The 17,765-nt window shown below is 40.6% G+C and overlaps 3 protein-coding genes across 3 annotated transcripts; 1 reads left to right on the top strand and 2 right to left on the bottom strand.

Moving 5' to 3' along the window:
- Window positions 1-116: 116 nt before the first annotated feature.
- Window positions 117-8,122, bottom strand: LOC111077912 (BUB3-interacting and GLEBS motif-containing protein ZNF207). The gene is made up of 7 exons (XM_022372380.2): window positions 7,959-8,122; window positions 7,483-7,790; window positions 7,156-7,417; window positions 6,617-7,040; window positions 5,338-5,700; window positions 2,482-2,617; window positions 117-2,421 (listed from the first exon to the last, which is right to left on the bottom strand). Exons 1-7 carry the CDS (start codon window positions 7,997-7,999, stop codon window positions 2,282-2,284), a joined length of 1,674 nt encoding a protein of 557 aa, XP_022228072.1. The 5' UTR covers window positions 8,000-8,122; the 3' UTR covers window positions 117-2,281.
- A 1,845-nt stretch (window positions 8,123-9,967) lies between these two features.
- Window positions 9,968-10,506, top strand: LOC111077913 (U6 snRNA-associated Sm-like protein LSm7). The gene is made up of 2 exons (XM_022372382.2): window positions 9,968-10,054; window positions 10,116-10,506. Exons 1-2 carry the CDS (start codon window positions 10,043-10,045, stop codon window positions 10,431-10,433), a joined length of 330 nt encoding a protein of 109 aa, XP_022228074.1. The 5' UTR covers window positions 9,968-10,042; the 3' UTR covers window positions 10,434-10,506.
- LOC111077911 (chitin deacetylase 1) lies at window positions 10,475-13,402 on the bottom strand. Its single transcript, XM_022372379.2, has 4 exons — window positions 13,183-13,402; window positions 11,497-12,244; window positions 10,903-11,425; window positions 10,475-10,833 (listed from the first exon to the last, which is right to left on the bottom strand). Exons 1-4 carry the CDS (start codon window positions 13,400-13,402, stop codon window positions 10,555-10,557), a joined length of 1,770 nt encoding a protein of 589 aa, XP_022228071.2. The 3' UTR covers window positions 10,475-10,554.
- Window positions 13,403-17,765: the final 4,363 nt, after the last annotated feature.

Raw genomic sequence — 17,765 nt, 5'->3', positions numbered from 1 at the left:
CAAAGTCCAACATTAATTTTGCGCTAAACTGTCCCGAGTGAATGCAGATGGGAGGGGGTGGATATTCGGATTCACTCGATATTCTAGGGCAGTTTTTCACTTGTCATTGCTGATGATTAAGTTTCACGATATAGTTACAGTAATACATGTATTTATACATATAGATAGATAGATTATGGTTGGGTTATAAGTTTATTATGTGTGTAGATACTCAAACAAGTTCGCATTAGTTTCGGGATGAGTGTGTTAGGGTAGAGTTATGGTGCTCTTCAAGGATCGAAGTGCTAAATTGTACTAGCCTAGGCTACGCTGGGTCACGGGTATTCAATGATCTTTTCGGAGTGGGTAAAGGATTTCAATCTATATCATGCTGCTGTTTTCCCATAAATACAACAAAACTAAATGGAGCTAGGATTTTCCAAACTGCCAATCAACTACTTAGGCTAGCTAAAATCGTGTCTATGATTATTGGATTAACAAAAGCCTGAGAGCCCACATGATGGGAGGAGTACTCGTACTCGTACTCGTACTCGAGTATTTGTAGCTATACCATTTTATTTTTTTGTAGCTGAAGCTGTGAGGCAAGGAAGCTAGAGAACTTTGAACTGTTGGAAGAACAATATGATAACAACAAATTAAAATGGTTCAAGATTAATATAGTTTTTGTACTTGCTAACATGTGGATTATGATTTCAATAACTAGATGCCTCCTACAAATAACTCTACGGGCTATAATCTATAGTGTAAGAGGGGGGTAGGGGTGTTGTTGTAGTTGTTTTTTGTATTGTTTAGTACCAACCATACCAAAACCAAATTACTTAGGATAGTATAGTATTATATCATAATAGTAATTGAAAGAAAAACAAATTGAATGTAGATACCTGCTCTGATCTGTTGTCTGGCGCTCTCACACACACACCAAATAATATACATCAAAGATATACATTTTGATGACCAAAAGAACAGAAATGATACAAACAGAGAGTTGAATATTTATATATAAATATATGTATATATGTATATAATTATATATACTATGTAGAGAAAGTTAAGACTTACTTTTTGTCAGCCACAACTGAACGAACGAAGGTCTAGACTCTAGAGACAACATATGGGCCTGAACAAAGGTTGTGAGGATTGTTTTTGTTTTATAATAGTAGTATAACAGTTTGCAGAGAATTTTACATGGACATAAGGATCGATAAACTATAATTTACGCACAAATAACACAGAAGAACAACACAAAAATGCTGCTTATGGCTATTGTCAACATACCCAGGGCTTTGAGCGTTCAGGTTTTTGTGTTTGTATCTGAAGATTTTCTTTTGCTTTTGCTTTTCTTTTCGGTTGTTTTTTTTTTAGGAAAATACATGATAAAACAATTTGAGTGTGTTTGGGTGGGCGTGTTTAAATTATATATGTTCACTAAAACTAAAAAAAAGAAAGAGAATTAAAAAAAAAAATAGACAACATAGATAAAATGTCAACGATTAATATTCTGGTTATACAGATATATAGATACATATAGAGAAAGAGATCTACAGCACAGCAAAATAGCTCCAGATGAAGGAGGATTTTTTTTTAATAGTGTTTAAGGGGCGTATGTGTTTGTGTGTGTTAGCAGTGTGAGTGTGCGTGTGTGGTTGTGTTATACATTGTGTGTTATACAAAGACCACAAATATATATGTACATGTATTCAAAGAGACATTGATTAAATCGGATTAGTGGAAAATAAAACAGTTTTGATCGCTTTGAAAAACAACAAAAGCGAGGAGTGCACTAGATAAACCAAATATTGTATGTATATAGATATATATATATATGCATATGACATCGACTGATTTACTACGCATAACCGCTGGTTAGTGGGTAGCTTGTGGGCATGATCTTTGTGTGTGTGTGTGTATGTTGCTGTTTGTGTTTGGTGTGTGTGTGTGTGTGTCTCAAAAACTGTTATACATTGAAAAAAGAACTTGACTTTGGTTGAAGTTTTCAAATAACTTGCTTGCTGACGATTGAAGACTGCTTTGCTTAGCTGATGTTTGGTGTCATGTTGGTTTAGTTGATAGCTGGCCAATGCGCTCTGCCTCATTCGTGGAACAGCAACGGCAGCGGCAGGCTCAACAATGGCGGCTGGTGATGCAGTGTTGCCGCTGGCCGTGGATATGGCCGCGGATGCTGCGCATGCAGTTGCTGAGGATGTGGCTGCGGTTGCGATTGCAGTTGCGGTTGCGTCTGGGTTGCTGGCGCCTGCAACAGACCCGGCGCTGCGGGCAGACATCATCTGAATCGAGGCTGCATCATCTGCAGCATATTCGGATGACCCTGCAGCATTACGCCCATGCCTGGCATATGCATGGCGCCCGCAGGCAGTGCTCCATTGAATCCGGGCAATCCAATTGCCTGCATTGGCATTAAGCCTAAATAATTGAGATTAATAATAGTATATATTTCGAAGACTGTTAAGTGCATCTACTTACCTGCCGGCATGCCATGCAGACCCGGGCCCCCAGCAGCTCTTAACATATTCCCACCGATCAGGGCTCCATGTGGTCCAATGGCCATGGCCGGTCTCAGCATTGGTTGCATCAGCTGCATGTGGCCCGGCAACGGCATCTGAACGGCACACATACGTTTATGGAGACAAAGATATAGAAGAGCATGAAAGAAAAGATCGGGGATTAGTACTCTTGATTTTTGGCTCTTTACATGGTCTATATTGAAGCCATTGTACACAAAATTAGCTAAGTTGTTATTAATTATGTTTGTTTGGATTGTATATTGTTTTCAAGAGTATTAATAAGTTTGGTTTTTGCGTACTTATTCAATAGATGGATAATAGGTGTGTGTGTGTGAGTGCGTGTGTGTGTGTGTGTGTGTGTGTGTGTGTGTGGTTTGTGTGTTTTTGGGTTGGTTTTGTTGTGGGTTTCAAACGTTTTGTTGCATCGCATTACAAATGTATGATATAGAGCAGAGAGAGAGATATATATAGAGTAGAGTAGAATAGATCAGAGATAGAGCAGACTCCTCTTCTCTTCTCCTGGCAAACAAATAAAATACTTAATTTTGTTGTAAATTTAAAAAGAAAAAAAGTACTTACAATTCGGAAACTGAACTGACGACGACGTAGTGGAGAGAGGGAGGTTTTGTTTTTGGGTGTACGGACCAAAGCTCAAATTATAAAATTCTTTCAACAAAGTATAAATCATATAGATAGAGCTCTCATTTAGAACATTTTCATTTGTTTTACTAACCAGAGGCAGGGAGTCGAGTTCAAATTCCAGTATCTTTTCAGTTGGAAGTTAGGTTCATAATTGTCTATGATAGATATGTATGCTATGTATGCATGTAGGGATGGATGGATGAGTGCGGAAGTCAATCTGAGGAATTGCAAGCTCATCAGTTGGCAAGGGAAAATAAATGGAAACCAACAAACAGACCTCTACCATCAGTAAGCATTTAATTTGCGCGCAAAACCAGATGAATGTGTGTTATGATGTGTGTGTTAGTTCGGATGGTATTTATGTATGTTATAGGGATATGTGTACGGGTACACAGAAGACGTACAGAGATGCATGACATGAATGATAAAACATAAAAGAGCATATGACATACAGAGTACAATTTACAGATCAAAGAACATTTAGAGATTAGGTTTTTCTGGTATAGTTTTTCTTTTTTTTTTGTAGTTTTTGTTTTGGTTGTATTCTCGAGTTAACGTTAACAGATAGAGAGACATATCAATGCGGTGTTTAGCTTTACTTAAATAATATATGTGTGTATAGTTTGTGGATATGAATTAATCAATCAATCAACCAATCAATCAATCAATCATCAATCAATCAATTAAACCAACCAACGCAGCAACCATTACGACAAATTCAAAATTGTGTTTTTTTTGTATTTTTTTTTTTTTTGTAATAAAAATTATTGAAATGTACTTACATGGCTTGCAAAATAGTTTTAAAATAACTCACTCTTCTCTCATTCTTTAATGATGATATTATTATTTTGTTGATTTATAATTCTTTTCTTATTATTTTGTCTTTAATTGCAAGGCAGTAGTACGTACTAAGGGGAAATGGAACTTTCTTATTTTGGTTTTGATTGGGACTGGGGTATAGTATGGAATGGAGGGATATTAAAAGTTTTATGTTGAAATAGTATGATAGTGTTGTAGAGGTAGACAGAGAGATAGAGGAGAGTAAGTACTTGCTTAGACTACATAATTACTTGCATAAGTACGACTAAGTACGATTATAATGGAGTTGTTTGGCTTTTACTTATCTTCTTGCATTTCGCACTCTTTCAATATCGCATTTTCTATTTTTATTTATTTTTTTTTTGGTTGGGCTTGGGGCTTGGGTGGAGTGATCAGGTTGGGTTGTGGGGGGAGATAAACTTTTTTTGTTTGGTACAAAAACAATACATACTGTATAACACTGTTCGGGGGGCCCTGCGCAACACTTGCAACTCTTTGTTTTTCAACACTGAACTTCTGCACTGTACTGCAAGTAACGATAACTTTAACACAGTTTTTTTTAAGGTTTTTTGTTTTGTTTTACAAGCTAATTAAGTTTTTAGAATTTGTTTTAGTGTAACATTTGATATTAGTGACGGTTGAAATCCATTTTTATATTCGATATACGAGGTGTTTGCCAACAAGTAACGGGAATGCTGCAGCTTCAGTGTTGGTAAGCGTTTATGCTCTCAGATCTCAGATTAGGATGTTAGATCAGGAAGGTATGTCCGAGAAATCGAGCTTAAGAAGGATTTCGGATAATAAAAAGCGTCAAAGCAGTAGCAGTAGGAATTAAGCAGAAATTTCAGCCATGTCAGACGTTTTCGAACACCTCGTATACCACAATAATTATGATCTAGGATCTCTTAAAGGTCCCAAGCAAATGATTTCAACATCAGAAAATTAGTATAAGTTTGTGAGTGTAAGGAATGGACCACTGTTTATTGTCTAGGCTATGGGCTAAACCTGGAAATAATTAAATTTCATGTGCATAGTAGATGTTTTCCCCCTAGAACATAATTTTTGGTTGAATGAACCCAGCTAAAATAAACATTTGCTAGTGTGTGATTGGCATGATCTCTGCAGTAATGATGATGCTAGTGATGAAGCTCTAAAACTAAAACATCTAATTAATTGGATTAACCCACTTAAGAATGCTGTCGTTGGCTTTTTGGCACCACCCTGGGACACAAGATCAGTTCTTTTTTTACAGATTGAGATTCTTAGCACTTGGGATTTGATTTTTGTTTAGTCAAGTTGATTCTTTCGTCTGGTTTGGCGCTGCATACGCACTAGCAGAGGATTAGAGACTTACCATGCCACAAGCCGCGGCGGCCGCAGCTGCTGCAGCAGCGCCCGGATTGCCCGGCTGCCGCACAGCTTGTAAACGTTGAAGCATCACAGCTCGATTGATTTGATCCTGTTGCTGCTGCTGGGCATGCTGTTGTACCGCCTGTTGTTGCTGCTGCTGCTGCTGGTGATGCTGTTGTACCGCCTGCTGTTGGGCAGCCACAGCCTGGGCAACGTGAGCCGCCTGCACCTGAGCTTGGACCACTGCTTGAGCTTGAGCATGGGCCGCCTGTACATGCGCCTGAGCCTGGGCCTGCGCCTGTGCCTGGGCCTGGGCCTGAGCCTGCGCCTGGACCTGAGCCTGTGCCACGGCCACAAATGCGGCGGTCTGTAAGTAAATTTAGGGAATTGATTTGAATTTGTCTCACAGTCCATATGGGCGGAATATTTTTCTAAGAAAACCAACTCAAATTGAAACTAGAACATAAAGATTGGACAGAGCTTGGACGTCGAAGAACCAGAAGTTAATCTATGTACAACTGCCACACCCTCAGTATGAACGAATATTATTCGATTAAACAGAATATCAAATCTATAAATCCCCAATATGGGATTCGATATGAGATTCGTTCAGGTTTTATCTTTGCAAATTCGAAATGCGAGATCTGTAGATGGTGGAGGACGAAAATGGGACCAGGACATGGGTGGACATTGTATATTTTTGTTTGTATTGCTGTTTAAAATCAAAGTACCTTATCTGGTTAAATTGAAAACCGCCGTTTCATTTGTTTTGTTGCCATTAAATTGTTTGTTTAATTAAAAAATTGTACAGACATATATCATACTATATGCTAAAAAAAGTGATTTATCTTTTCTTGTTGTTGTTTTTTTTTTTTTGTGTAATTCTTGTATTCCGTAATTGCTTGCGTTCGCTGTGGTCTCGTTTGAACGTAATTATCGCCTTCGCATTACCCGAAATTTGCAAAAATAATCATAATCGTAATCGTAACAAAAATCGGGTTTTTCGTATTTATAATCAATATATAAAAAAATGTGTCCAACTTGGAAATAAATGGAATTCATTCAAAGAATGCGAACGAAACGCAAAATGCAGTCGGATCTCAAATGTAAGTTAAATTTAGTTTGTTTTAAGTGATTCGTATGTTGTCTTTTTTGTACAGGTCCGTGTTCAGTCCGTTCGTTTGTTACTGTTCCTGTGTCATATTTTTATCGTGGGGTCAATTCTGTCTGTCGTCTGCTCATTTATATTGACTATGGTTTCTATAACTATGATAAGAACTCACTTCCTGGGCCTTTGAGATGGCTGTGGAGACAGCAATCGCATTTGCGGCTGCATGGCTGCTGTTGCTACTGCTGCCTGTGGGCGAAATTCCAGCCAGTGATGGCGGCGGCGGTGTGACGGGCATCGATGATGTGGACCCATTATTGCTGGGGCTCTTTCTGTTGTGTGGATTTGAGATTGCGGCCATTGCAGCAGCCATACGCGCCTGATATTTGGGCTGGCGGGCACGCAACTCTTCCAAACTTGAATCCTCCGGCGGATGCATAATCTTTGTGCTAACAACGGCCGTAGGTCCCCCACCTGATGAGGCATTGGGAACTGGCGGACGGCTCTGTTGCTGTTGTGCATCGGGCGGGCCACTTGGTGGTGCGCTTGATGCACCACCAGCATGATTGGTGGTGGGTGGAGCACTTATGGTAGCATTACTTTACCAAAAAATCAAACAAAATAAACAAGAATAAGTATGAAGTTAGCCATGAAGTAGGTCCCAGTCGCCATTGGGAGTCTATTTCGGGACATGAATGTGTATATGATCCCCACCTGTATGCTGGAAACGTTGGCTTCTGCTGGGCCATGGCCGCAGCGTGATGATGATGCGCCGCTGCTGCTGCAGCCGCCGCCGAGGTAGTGGCCATCGCAGCTGGAAACAGGGGACGCGGCGGCATCATGTGAGGCATCATGGGTACCGGGTAAGGAGGCAACGGCGGCATATGTGTCATCATTCCCATGCCATATTGCCCCAGCATATGAGGGGGCATCATATTGGGTGGCATCATCATGGGAGGGGGTACGCTCATGGAATCTGAAATGGATATATACCAATTTGTAAGCCCATTTGCCTATTATCTCGAACTTATCAATACTCACATTCAACTTTCTTCTTTGCCACCGGCTCGTCATCGTCGGAATCGGATTTTCCGCCATTCTTCTGCTTCTCGTGGTCCCGGAGGTCCTCAACTGGTATTCCATCCATGCCGAATATTTCAATTTCAATGTTTGAGCGATTGGGCAACGAGTTTGGAACCTTGTCGACCGTCTCCTTATGCACTTGCATGCAATGGATGGACAGACCAGGACCCGTGTACAGCTTTTTGTGGCATATGTGGCACTTGAAATGCTTGGCCTTTTGATGTTGCACCAGGATCTTTTCATCGTCGAACTCACGGTTGCAGTACCTGTTTCAAAATGAGTTAGGGAAAATTCCAAAATATGCGTTCTGTCCCGGTCCCCCCTGACAACACCATTATATAAATTTCTCCTGTGTACATACAAATTTTTTTTTGCCCTCCCAGCCAGCGGCACATGCTGCGAAAAAAACTGTTGTTTGTTTTAAAAAAGGATACCAGCACCAGGGTTTGGAGGCCTTCTTCTTCTTGCGACCCATGGTTTGAAATTTGTTTTAAAGCACTTAAATTCAACGATGCGATCGGCGAATTCTTTTAAAATTACAAATATCTAGCGAAAAAATATTCTTCGTGAGCGTGAGAAAACAAAATGGAGTGCAGTGTCACACTGGGGAAAAAAATCGATAGCGCTATCGATACTATCGATGGTTGAAAAATTAGCCAACCATCGATTGTTTCGGTTCACCATCGATAGTATCGACCGGCAGAATGCTTCAAATGCTTACGGCGGATGAATTTTCTATTTTGGAAGATCTGCTAGTGCTACTGGGATATTTTGATAGTGCCACCACAAAATGTTCTGTAAAAGAGGTAACAATATACCTGATAATTCCAATCATATGCGGGCTAAATACAGAATTACTCGAATCAACAAAGGCACTAAAAACTAAAGAAGGTAAATAAGTATGCAGTTTTCTATTGGAAAAAATAAATTCAAGACTTTCCCACCATGAAAACTGATCAGTGACCAAAATAGCTTCGATTTTAGACCCACGGTTTAAAAAAGGTGGATTCCGGTCTAAAAATATAGCACAAAATGCAGTCATTTTAATTGAAAATGAGCTTGCTTCTTTGAAAAGTCAATCTTCCGAAAAACTGCCAATTTCACCAGATGCTCCAGAAGAATGTGAAACGTCCATTAACGATCTACTTTTCAGTTTTTTAAAAGCCAAACACGCTGCTAAAGCTGGTTCGAAAAGGGTAGATTCTATTAAAGCTCTTAAAACCTACATGGAGCAGAGCAATCTAAATCAGGACTCTCTTGAATTTTGGAAGGTAAATACAATTAAATTCAACAATTAAAAAGATTAAAATTAGTCATTTTAAAACAATTTATTATTGCAGAATTGTACCTTCAACAAATAGCGAGGCACTGTCCGTTTATTCCCGCAACTTCCACAGAGTCTGATCCAATGTTCAGCAAAGCGGCGGATATAGTTTCCGCAAAAAGGACATTACTAAAAACATCCAATGTGGACAAACTGCTGTTTTTAAACAAAAATATTGATATATAAAATATTTTTAAGTTATTTAACCTTTTGAAATGGATCTCTTTATTTTACCTAATACATAAGACCGTATAAAATACACGTATTATTATTTGTTTTCTCACATTTTGGCTTTGTTTAATGAGGTTTAAAATTTTCCGATACTATCGAGCTTTTCCACCATCGATTGTGGAAAACATTGATGGTGGCCACTATCGATGTTTTCCCAACCCTATGGATGGATTTGAGACTATCACGACAGGATCGATTGTTTTTTTCAAGACATTCAACGTTGATATTCCTATTTTTTGGTATTCCGTTTAATATTACTAGCTAGTTGGCCATCTCAGTCCTAAAAAAATCATTTTATCCGATAGAAACATACATTTTCTACAAGATTGGCAAGCTTTCAGCAGTCCTTTTTATTGGATTATTTACATATTAAGGTTCAAACAAAAACAACATAAAACGAATGTGAATTCGTTTTTGTGGCGCTGCCAGACTCGTGCAATTCGTAGTTGCTGCGGGCTGCCATGATATTTTGTGACATGATATTCCTCGATTTTGATATTCCGTTTAATATTACTAGCTAGTTGGCCCTCTCAGCCATAAACCAATAATTTTATCCAGTTCCTCAATGAATTTTGTTTCGGATTGGCTAGTTTTATGAACTATGTTCATTGCATTGTTTCCATAATAGGGTTCAAACAAAAACGGCCAAAGCATAAAACGTAAATGTTGACTAAATGTGACGTCATTGTTGCTGGTCAAACAACCACGATTTGCTCACTAACGAATAAAGTGATCAAGTTGAAAAATACCATTATATGCCAGGTAGTTGCTCAAAAATACCAGTAAATATAATGTGACCGTAGAAAAGTATTTTCTAACACGTTAGAGACGAGACGTATGTATCTATTAATATATAACACAGTGTATCGATATATATATATAACTGATATCGATACACAGCAATCAAAGAGTTGCCAGACCAATTAGCAGACCGGCATTAAATAAAAAAAAAATTAGCATAAAATGGATAAAAAGGTGAAAGAGGCCCTCAATTAGAAAATATTTTCACTTCACCAACATGTACGTCTCCTTCCAGGTGGGTGGAAACAATGACGGCAAGGAGAAACGCCGCAAGGAGTCGATTCTGGACCTCTCCAAATATCTGGAGAAACAGATTCGTGTGAAATTCGCGGGCGGTCGGGAGGCATCTGGGATTCTTAAAGGCTACGATGCTCTGCTAAATTTGGTTCTGGACAACACAGTGGAATATCTGCGCGACTCGGACGAGCCCTACAAACTCACCGAGGACTCGACACGGAGTCTGGGCCTCGTGGTCTGTCGTGGCACAGCGTTGGTACTCATCTGCCCTGCAGACGGCGTCGAGAGCATTGCCAATCCATTTATAACGCAATAGAAGGATGTCCATTGCCTAGACTAAGTACAAAACTCTTGTGGAAATCGATTTAAATATATTTAGCGGCGACACACATAAATAAGTGCTTAAATCTAATTGCTTCAGCTGCCAGCCCCACCCCTCAGTCCAGGCCAAACTCGTTTCGTATCCAGGGATACTGGGCCGGACACTCCATGCACGTGTAGAAGTAGCGATCCTCCTGGAGCACCCTGCTGCGTACCTTGCACACATTGGGTATGTTGCAAACCTGTTCGTGGTCATCCAGCTCCTTGGGCTGGCAGTGCCAGGCCTCGAACTGATGCATCTGATTGCTGGGCGTCGGATGACGCATCCACTGAATAGCCTGCTGGTTGGTCACAAAGTACACATCGGGCAGCTTTTGCAGATCATCGAGAAATTTCTAAAAGGATAAAGCACAGTAAGAAATACAATTCGACTCACTTTGGCTTTCACTCCCTTTCATATTTACCAAGAACGCATTCAGATAGTCAATCTTTTTGAACCAGGTGGAGTGGAAATACAAGCCAAAGGGCGCCCGGTTGCTCAGGTAGTGTCTCTTGAAGTTGTGCGTCAGCAGTCTGTAGATATCGTCGCCACTTAAATGCGGCGGACAGCTGTCCACCATGCCGCACATGTATTCACCGGCTTCCAGTTGATTCATCACCAATTCCCAGATGCCCGGATAACTTCTCGATGGACAATTCTGGTTGACACCCGTGCAACTGTGCGGCATCTTGTAGTCCAGTGTGTACGGCCACAGAGGGGGATTGGAGTGCGGTGCCACCATAGAGGCATCGTAAACAAATCCAAACTCCTTCATCATCAGGAACTGACGATTCCATCCCACGCGCAGGAATGGCACCCGCATGCCCCGTATCTCGTCCATTCGAACGGCGGCAAACTTGTTGATTATGTTCGCCTGGCCCACCATCTCATCGAACCAATCCTCGATTGTGGCATTCTTGGACCACCACATCTCCGGACCTCGATGGCTGCATGAGGATAGAAGAATGGATTAGAGACAATTTTTGGATAAGCTTGGAGCTTGGAGCTTGGAACTTACGTTACTGAATGCACGGCAATCTCGTGTCCATCGTTCCAGAGCTTCTGTACATATTGATAATTGGTAAACGGATGCGACACATAGAAGGTGCCCTTGATGGGGCAGCCATTGGGATTGCGACGATTCTGGGTGAATAGAACCTTGGAGAAGAGCTCCCAGTTGTCGTGATTGATGGCATCATCGAAGGTGAGCAGTATCATCTGAGGGACAGTCTGCGCCCCAAGGTTGCCCGGTATCTGTGTGCCATCCTTTGAGCAGAAACAATGCGGCAGCTGGCACTTTCTCGGGTCGCATGCCCCAGCCGCATTCGGATCATGCTCGACATCACACCAGCCCTCATCAGAGCCATCCGGACAATCCACGGAGCCATCGCAGAAGTACTCCTGCGGCAGGCAAGTGCCATCGGCACAGCCCAACTGATACTCATCCGCACAGTCGGCCATCTCCAGCAGTGGCTTGGGTGCCGGCGTCTCTGCACTCACATCACAATTATCGACGTTCGCCTTGAAGTCACATATCTGACGCACCACATCGAAGAGCAGTCCCTCCGAGCATTTGAACTCAAAGACCTCACCGTCGAGGCACAGGAAATACTTGGCACACTCGCTGTTCGTCCAGATCTTGTGCACCGGCCTATTCGGATTGCGATAGAAGCGTGCATCATGCATGCAGCTGACTGTTGAGGCCGAGCGCCGGTGACGACTGTTGTTGCTGTGGCTGCTGGCGCTGCTGATTATTCCATCATTGTCTGCAAATTGGTGTGAGAGAGCTTCGTGTAATTAACAAGGAAACTAATTAATGCGTTGACCCAATTAGGAGCAGCCTCACACGTCAACCCAAAAGTAGTTAGCCATTGACTGACTGTCGGATTGCAGCAATACTCGTACTCGTACTCTCATTATCATTGCTTGAGTGTGCCGTGCCACCGATCACGCATTGGAATTGAGGCATGGGCGTTGCACAAATGGAGCTCGAAGGGGGCGGATTACACTCGAACTATCCATCCACTTATGAAGTAGATGAAGCAAAGCGGATGCGAATTTTTTTTGTTCACCACTCCCCTGCCACCCACTCACACTGTGGCACGCCCATTGGCCAAGTTATGGCCATGGTGTACCACCACATAGTGGCAGATAAATTGAAATGCGTTTGCAACATGAATTGGCCAGCAATGGCCCGTAGCCAGATCGTGTGCTGCACCAGATCGTAACTCAGACCGATTGGGCAAGCGACCAACACACACACGCGTCGCTTAAATGCAGCAATGCAGATGCTATCTCGAGATATGTCTACCGATTGCCCGACTCTGCTGTATCTATCTGTATTTGCATCCAATCTAGCCTCTGTAGCATGCCTCTGTGTGTGAGTAGGAGAGCCGCTGCTCCCCAGCTGGGTTGTTGCAGCATTTAGAAAGTAAATTTATCATTTTACTTTGCCATGGCAGCGGGTCAGGAAAATTTCAGCAACTGTCATTGGGTTCAATGCACACTCATTGGGTGCAGGGGGGAAATGGGGGCTGGTGGTAGGGGGACCTGGCCTAGCCAGACTTGGCTCTGTTCGTTATGTAACAGATCAACAACTTTCACACCCAATGCGCGCGCGCATGCGCATGCCAAAATACAAAGAGAGACACGCACCCAAGCAAGAGCCAATACCGCTGATGACAAACAAAAGTGGAGAAATTACCAATGCGCATAGCATCCAGCGACGACATGGACGACATAATCATCAGCATAACAATGACAATGCTGGACAGACCATTTAGTGGGAGTAGGTTGAAGTTTTTTTGCATTGATAACGCCGACCGCCGCCTCAATGCTGTGCGATGACAACGTCGCTGGGCGGAAGCGACGACCTTGACTGTGAAACCAGTTTGGCAATTTAAATTTTCCCCGGGGCTAAGCATTTTATTTTTCTGCTTAATTTCCAGTTTGCGTGTGTCCAATATATGTTTCTGTTTCTGCGCTATTTGTTGCGGTATATCTCTTGCGAGTGGAAAAACTAAGACAGACCGCACCACCACCACCGGCGAATGAAACGTGTTGAAAGTGCGCCGAGCCGAGTTGTTCCGCTACCGCACAAAGCCGATGCGAAGCCAAATTGTGACTGAAGTCTTGTGGGATGCAGGCCTGGCTATATATGTTTATATTTGGGCATTTCTCTTTATAGAGGCTAGTGGATACCGAGCGCCTTAGAGAAAGCTCTTTTGTTGTTTTTCTCTCTCTTCAATAGAGTAATTTTTCCATCACATTACAAAAATATTTTTAATATATATTAACTGGATATTATTTCCAATTCTTTTGCCAAATATTATGAATATTAACATTGAAGAACATCTTCGCGTTAATTAATATTAATTTTCAACAATTTATTTTCTTTAGCTAACAAATCGATCTGCTTGATTTTTAAATTTAAATTTGAATTTAACGTTGCATTGTGGTGCTGCCAACTCGTTGCGATTTCGGATTAGTTCACGCGATAATAACTAGGGAGAGCGTTTTGAGTGCTCTCTTTGGACTGGGTTATGGCCCCAGTATTAAAACGGCCAAGCTTTATTTAAGGGCCTCGTAAGGAACTCATCCTGGCCCGAGGGACTAAATATACCATGAACGGTTTGTTTTGATTCGCTGAATTCGTTTCAACCAATGAAAATTGATTGAAAACAAACCTTCAAGGTACATAAAATCAAGGTATGGTTTTCGTTAACGAAAAAAGTTAAATGAATTGGGGCTTATTGTTTATTACAAAATACTTATTAAAATTGACTTATATTATTCTATTAGTATGGAATAAATATAGGAAGTCTTAACCTATCTCTTATTTTGTTTTCGATCCACTATCCAAATTTTAGATTTAGATGTTACAAAAATGCCTTGATTTTATTACCTGGAAGGTTTTTTCTTAAAAATGTTCATTGCTTGAAACTAAAAATCGCGTTAAAACCCCGAATATCATTGGTTAAAATTTGAAATCAAATCCATTATGGTGTGTTATGTGGTGAGGTGGGGTTTTTCTTGAAAGCTCTAGATTTTGTGACGTCATACCTCATACCTTATCCTTATCCATTAAAAGTTGAAGTTCAAAGCTTGAAACTTCCAAAAACGTTTAATTACGGCGAAATTATAAATAAATGACAAATGATAATAAAACTAAACAGTTTTATCAGATGATGATGCTATGTTTTTACCATAATTTAAAACAACTTTTTATGTTGCTTTATGTTTTATAGTAAAAAAAGATGTAATAAGTAATATTTTTTTTTTTTTATTTAAAATTCTAAAAAATAATAAGCTCAAAAATTTATATACTGACTGAGTACGGGTATAAGTAGAGTCGCGTCCCCAGAAGCGACTCACACGTTCCTTCTTGTTCATACATACACACATACATGCACACATATGCATACGCGCTTTTTTTTTCCTTCTTTGCCTATATAGGCATCCTTCTCATTCGTTTTGTAAGTACCGAAGCGAGCGTGGCACGAGTCAAAAATAAACAATTGCTACAGTAGGTATATTGTGATATGGACTCTATATGATGTGATATGTGATATAATATAGTGATAAGCGGTCAATGATCGCTATATATTATCAAAATGGAGATCCCCTTTTGCCCTACCCTACAAAGGACGTGTTGCTTCACCGAGAAAACGGGCAAGGAATGACCATATCTTCCAGATTGTCGATCGGATCATTATTATAATGCAATTATTATATTCAATTCGTATTTTATTTGGAGGTGTGCTAGTATTGTGAATGGGGAAGCAGACATACATATGTATGTACACTTATTTTCATGCATATGTACATACATACATATTTATAAGTTGGGCGGGTTGGGTTTTAATCTTCCAATTGGAACAAGAAGTGGAAAGGCAAAAAGTGAAGGAGAGAGAGAGAGGGAGCTCGCTGATGGATTTAATTGGGATGATATACATATATGATCAAGGATATATTTGATCATTGGGCTTAATGAATACTTTTGTTTTGGCTTCACTTTAACAGGAACTCATGCGGCAGCATCGTGAAGAGATCAAAAACTGGAAAAAATGGTACTAGAGGAGCATCGACTGAAGATTCAGGCGTTCCAGAGGAAGCTGGATAAGGAATAGACAGAGTAAAAAGAACTTGCATGAGCAGCAGTCAATTCAATTGCGTTCGTTTCGAAGGTTCCAGAGAATGTGGGCACAGATAACCATGTGCTCCACTGAAATCAGCCAGTGGTCTGCGCAATCACAGAAGCCACTGTTGACGCCACTCCAGGAACAAGGAAAGATGGAACAGTTACAGTATTCGCCAGGAATGGAGTCGCCAGCAGTGGAGTCACCAGCTATGGAGTCGCCAGTGCCGCCTTGCAGATGGACAAAGTGGATCTACAACCCACATACCAAAAACGAAAATCCACAATTCGCTAAAAACCCAATAAAGCAACCGGCGAAAGTCCAGTTATTCTGGCAGACCAAAACAACAAAACGACTAAAAAGATATTTTGTGTGTGTTTCAAGAGCGAAAAGAACGAAAACAACAAAAAAAAACAATGGAAGTTGACAAATATGACCAACATGTTTCGCCAAGATCCACTAGAAAATTGGTTTAAGTCAATTAAACTCGTATATGGACTAATGCAGCTCAATAGCTGGTTTCATTAAAAAATCGGTGGTGCTTTAACATTGAAACAGGAATAAAATCCGAATTGGGGCAAAATTTTACTTATTCTATATCAAATGAAAGTGAAATGGAAACCACAATTTTTGAGCCTGATGAAATTCTTTTTGCTAATGCATTAGATACAGCTCCAATTTGTTCCATTTATTTTAAGCGCGTTAATGTCTATGGAAAAGTATTTGAAATTGCTGAAATAAATTCAATACGCAAAAAGCTAAAACATTTTTTATAATAAATGTAACATGGAAAAATGATCTGACTGTGAGGAAAATGATTTATTGTTCGAAATAACATTTATTCACGGTCAAATTTGACTCCAGAACGCGCCGGTCGCAGGGAAAACGAAGTCGCAATGAAAAAAGTGAAAGTGGAAAGGAAACGAAGAGCAGCCCACGGAAGCCTGGAGAAGAGGACAAGGAGCAAACCAAAAACCTTAATTTACTAAAAATGTTGGCTAAAATAATATTAGCCATTCCTGCTAGCTCAGCAACGAGAGGGCACGTTTTTTCCACATCAGGCTAACAAGCGCTAATTTAGATAAACCAAAATTTCTTTATAAAAATATGTAACTTATTTAGATTTAAGAAATAAAAACTAATATTATAAGTGTATTTTTATGCAATTGTTAGTTGTTGGAAATATCGGGCCGGGCCCTTGCAACATATGACCGGGCCGGGCCATTTCGGCCCTAAGAATTTCATTTCGTGTTCGGGCCGAGCCTAAAAAAAGAGGCCCATCTCTAGCTCTGACTGTGAGGAAAATGACTTATTGTTCGAAATAACATTGATACACAGTCAACTTTTTGGTGGATTTTTTCAAAAACATCCTAACGCGCAAAACATTTGAATGCCAAAAAAATAGTGATTCTCAAACAGCGCTACAAAGGCTTGGAAGCGGAGATTAACGAAATGAGGAAGAAAAATATGAATCGCACCTGACTGTTCGGACAAGAGGAGAAGTGAAGCAGATGCAGGGCTCTGATAAGAAGTATTGAAGAAGACGAGCAAGCGATGCGGCACCGACCTACAAAATGTCGCGATAAGGACTAAACAAAAATGATATTCTTGCCAAAATGTGAAAACTGAGCAATGTTTGGATACGCAACCAAATAATCCGTAGATCATAGTCAAGTGGTGCAGCAGTAGAGTAAATATATATTATTGTTCGTCTTTTATACTAGCCACTGCTTAACTTTGTCATCTACATACATACATATTTATGCTCACGAACGGCAGCAACCTATGCAGCCGTTCTCTTTCGCCTCTTCATCTCGCGCCTTTCTTTCTTTCCTTCGCTTTGCCATCGCTCTCTCTCTACCTCTCGCTCGTATTAGGGCACGGGCAATTCTGCCCGCCTGCCCTTGAAGTCAATGAACGTGTGAGTCGCTTCTTTCGACGCGACTCTACTTTTATACCCGTACTCAGTCAGTATATACATTTTTGAGCTTACGATTTATGCAAAATTTTAAATATTTTACATTTAGGGCGAGCGAGAAAGAGAATGAGTAGCGTCTAAACCGCAGAGAGTGTCGAGGTAAGCAACTGAAAATTAATATCTTTATTCTGGCTATAATAAAGATCCGATCTGATTCAGATTCGGCAATCT

The sequence above is a fragment of the Drosophila obscura genome, unplaced genomic scaffold (genome assembly GCF_018151105.1).
Source record: "Drosophila obscura isolate BZ-5 IFL unplaced genomic scaffold, ASM1815110v1 contig_200, whole genome shotgun sequence".
Classification (NCBI taxonomy): Eukaryota; Metazoa; Arthropoda; class Insecta; order Diptera; family Drosophilidae; genus Drosophila; species Drosophila obscura.
The sequence above is the reverse complement of the archived record's forward strand: the minus strand, read 5'-3'. Positions and strand labels throughout refer to the sequence as shown.

Excerpts from the sequence above, each read along its gene's own strand:
- LOC111077912 (XM_022372380.2), bottom strand. The coding sequence starts at position 7,999 with ATGGGTCGCAAGAAGAAGAAGGCCTCCAAACCCTGGTGCTG. Across the intron at positions 7,418-7,482 it reads GGCAAAGAAGAAAGTTGAAT|ATTCCATGAGCGTACCCCCT; the intron begins GTGAGTATTGAT and ends TATCCATTTCAG. Across the intron at positions 2,422-2,481 it reads TCTGCATGGCATGCCGGCAG|GCTTAATGCCAATGCAGGCA; the intron begins GTAAGTAGATGC and ends TCAATTATTTAG.
- LOC111077911 (XM_022372379.2), bottom strand. The coding sequence starts at position 13,402 with ATGCTTAGCCCCGGGGAAAATTTAAATTGCCAAACTGGTTTCACAGTC. Across the intron at positions 12,245-13,182 it reads GCTGGATGCTATGCGCATTG|ACAATGATGGAATAATCAGC; the intron begins GTAATTTCTCCA and ends ACCAATTTGCAG. Across the intron at positions 11,426-11,496 it reads ATTGCCGTGCATTCAGTAAC|CCATCGAGGTCCGGAGATGT; the intron begins GTAAGTTCCAAG and ends ATCCTCATGCAG.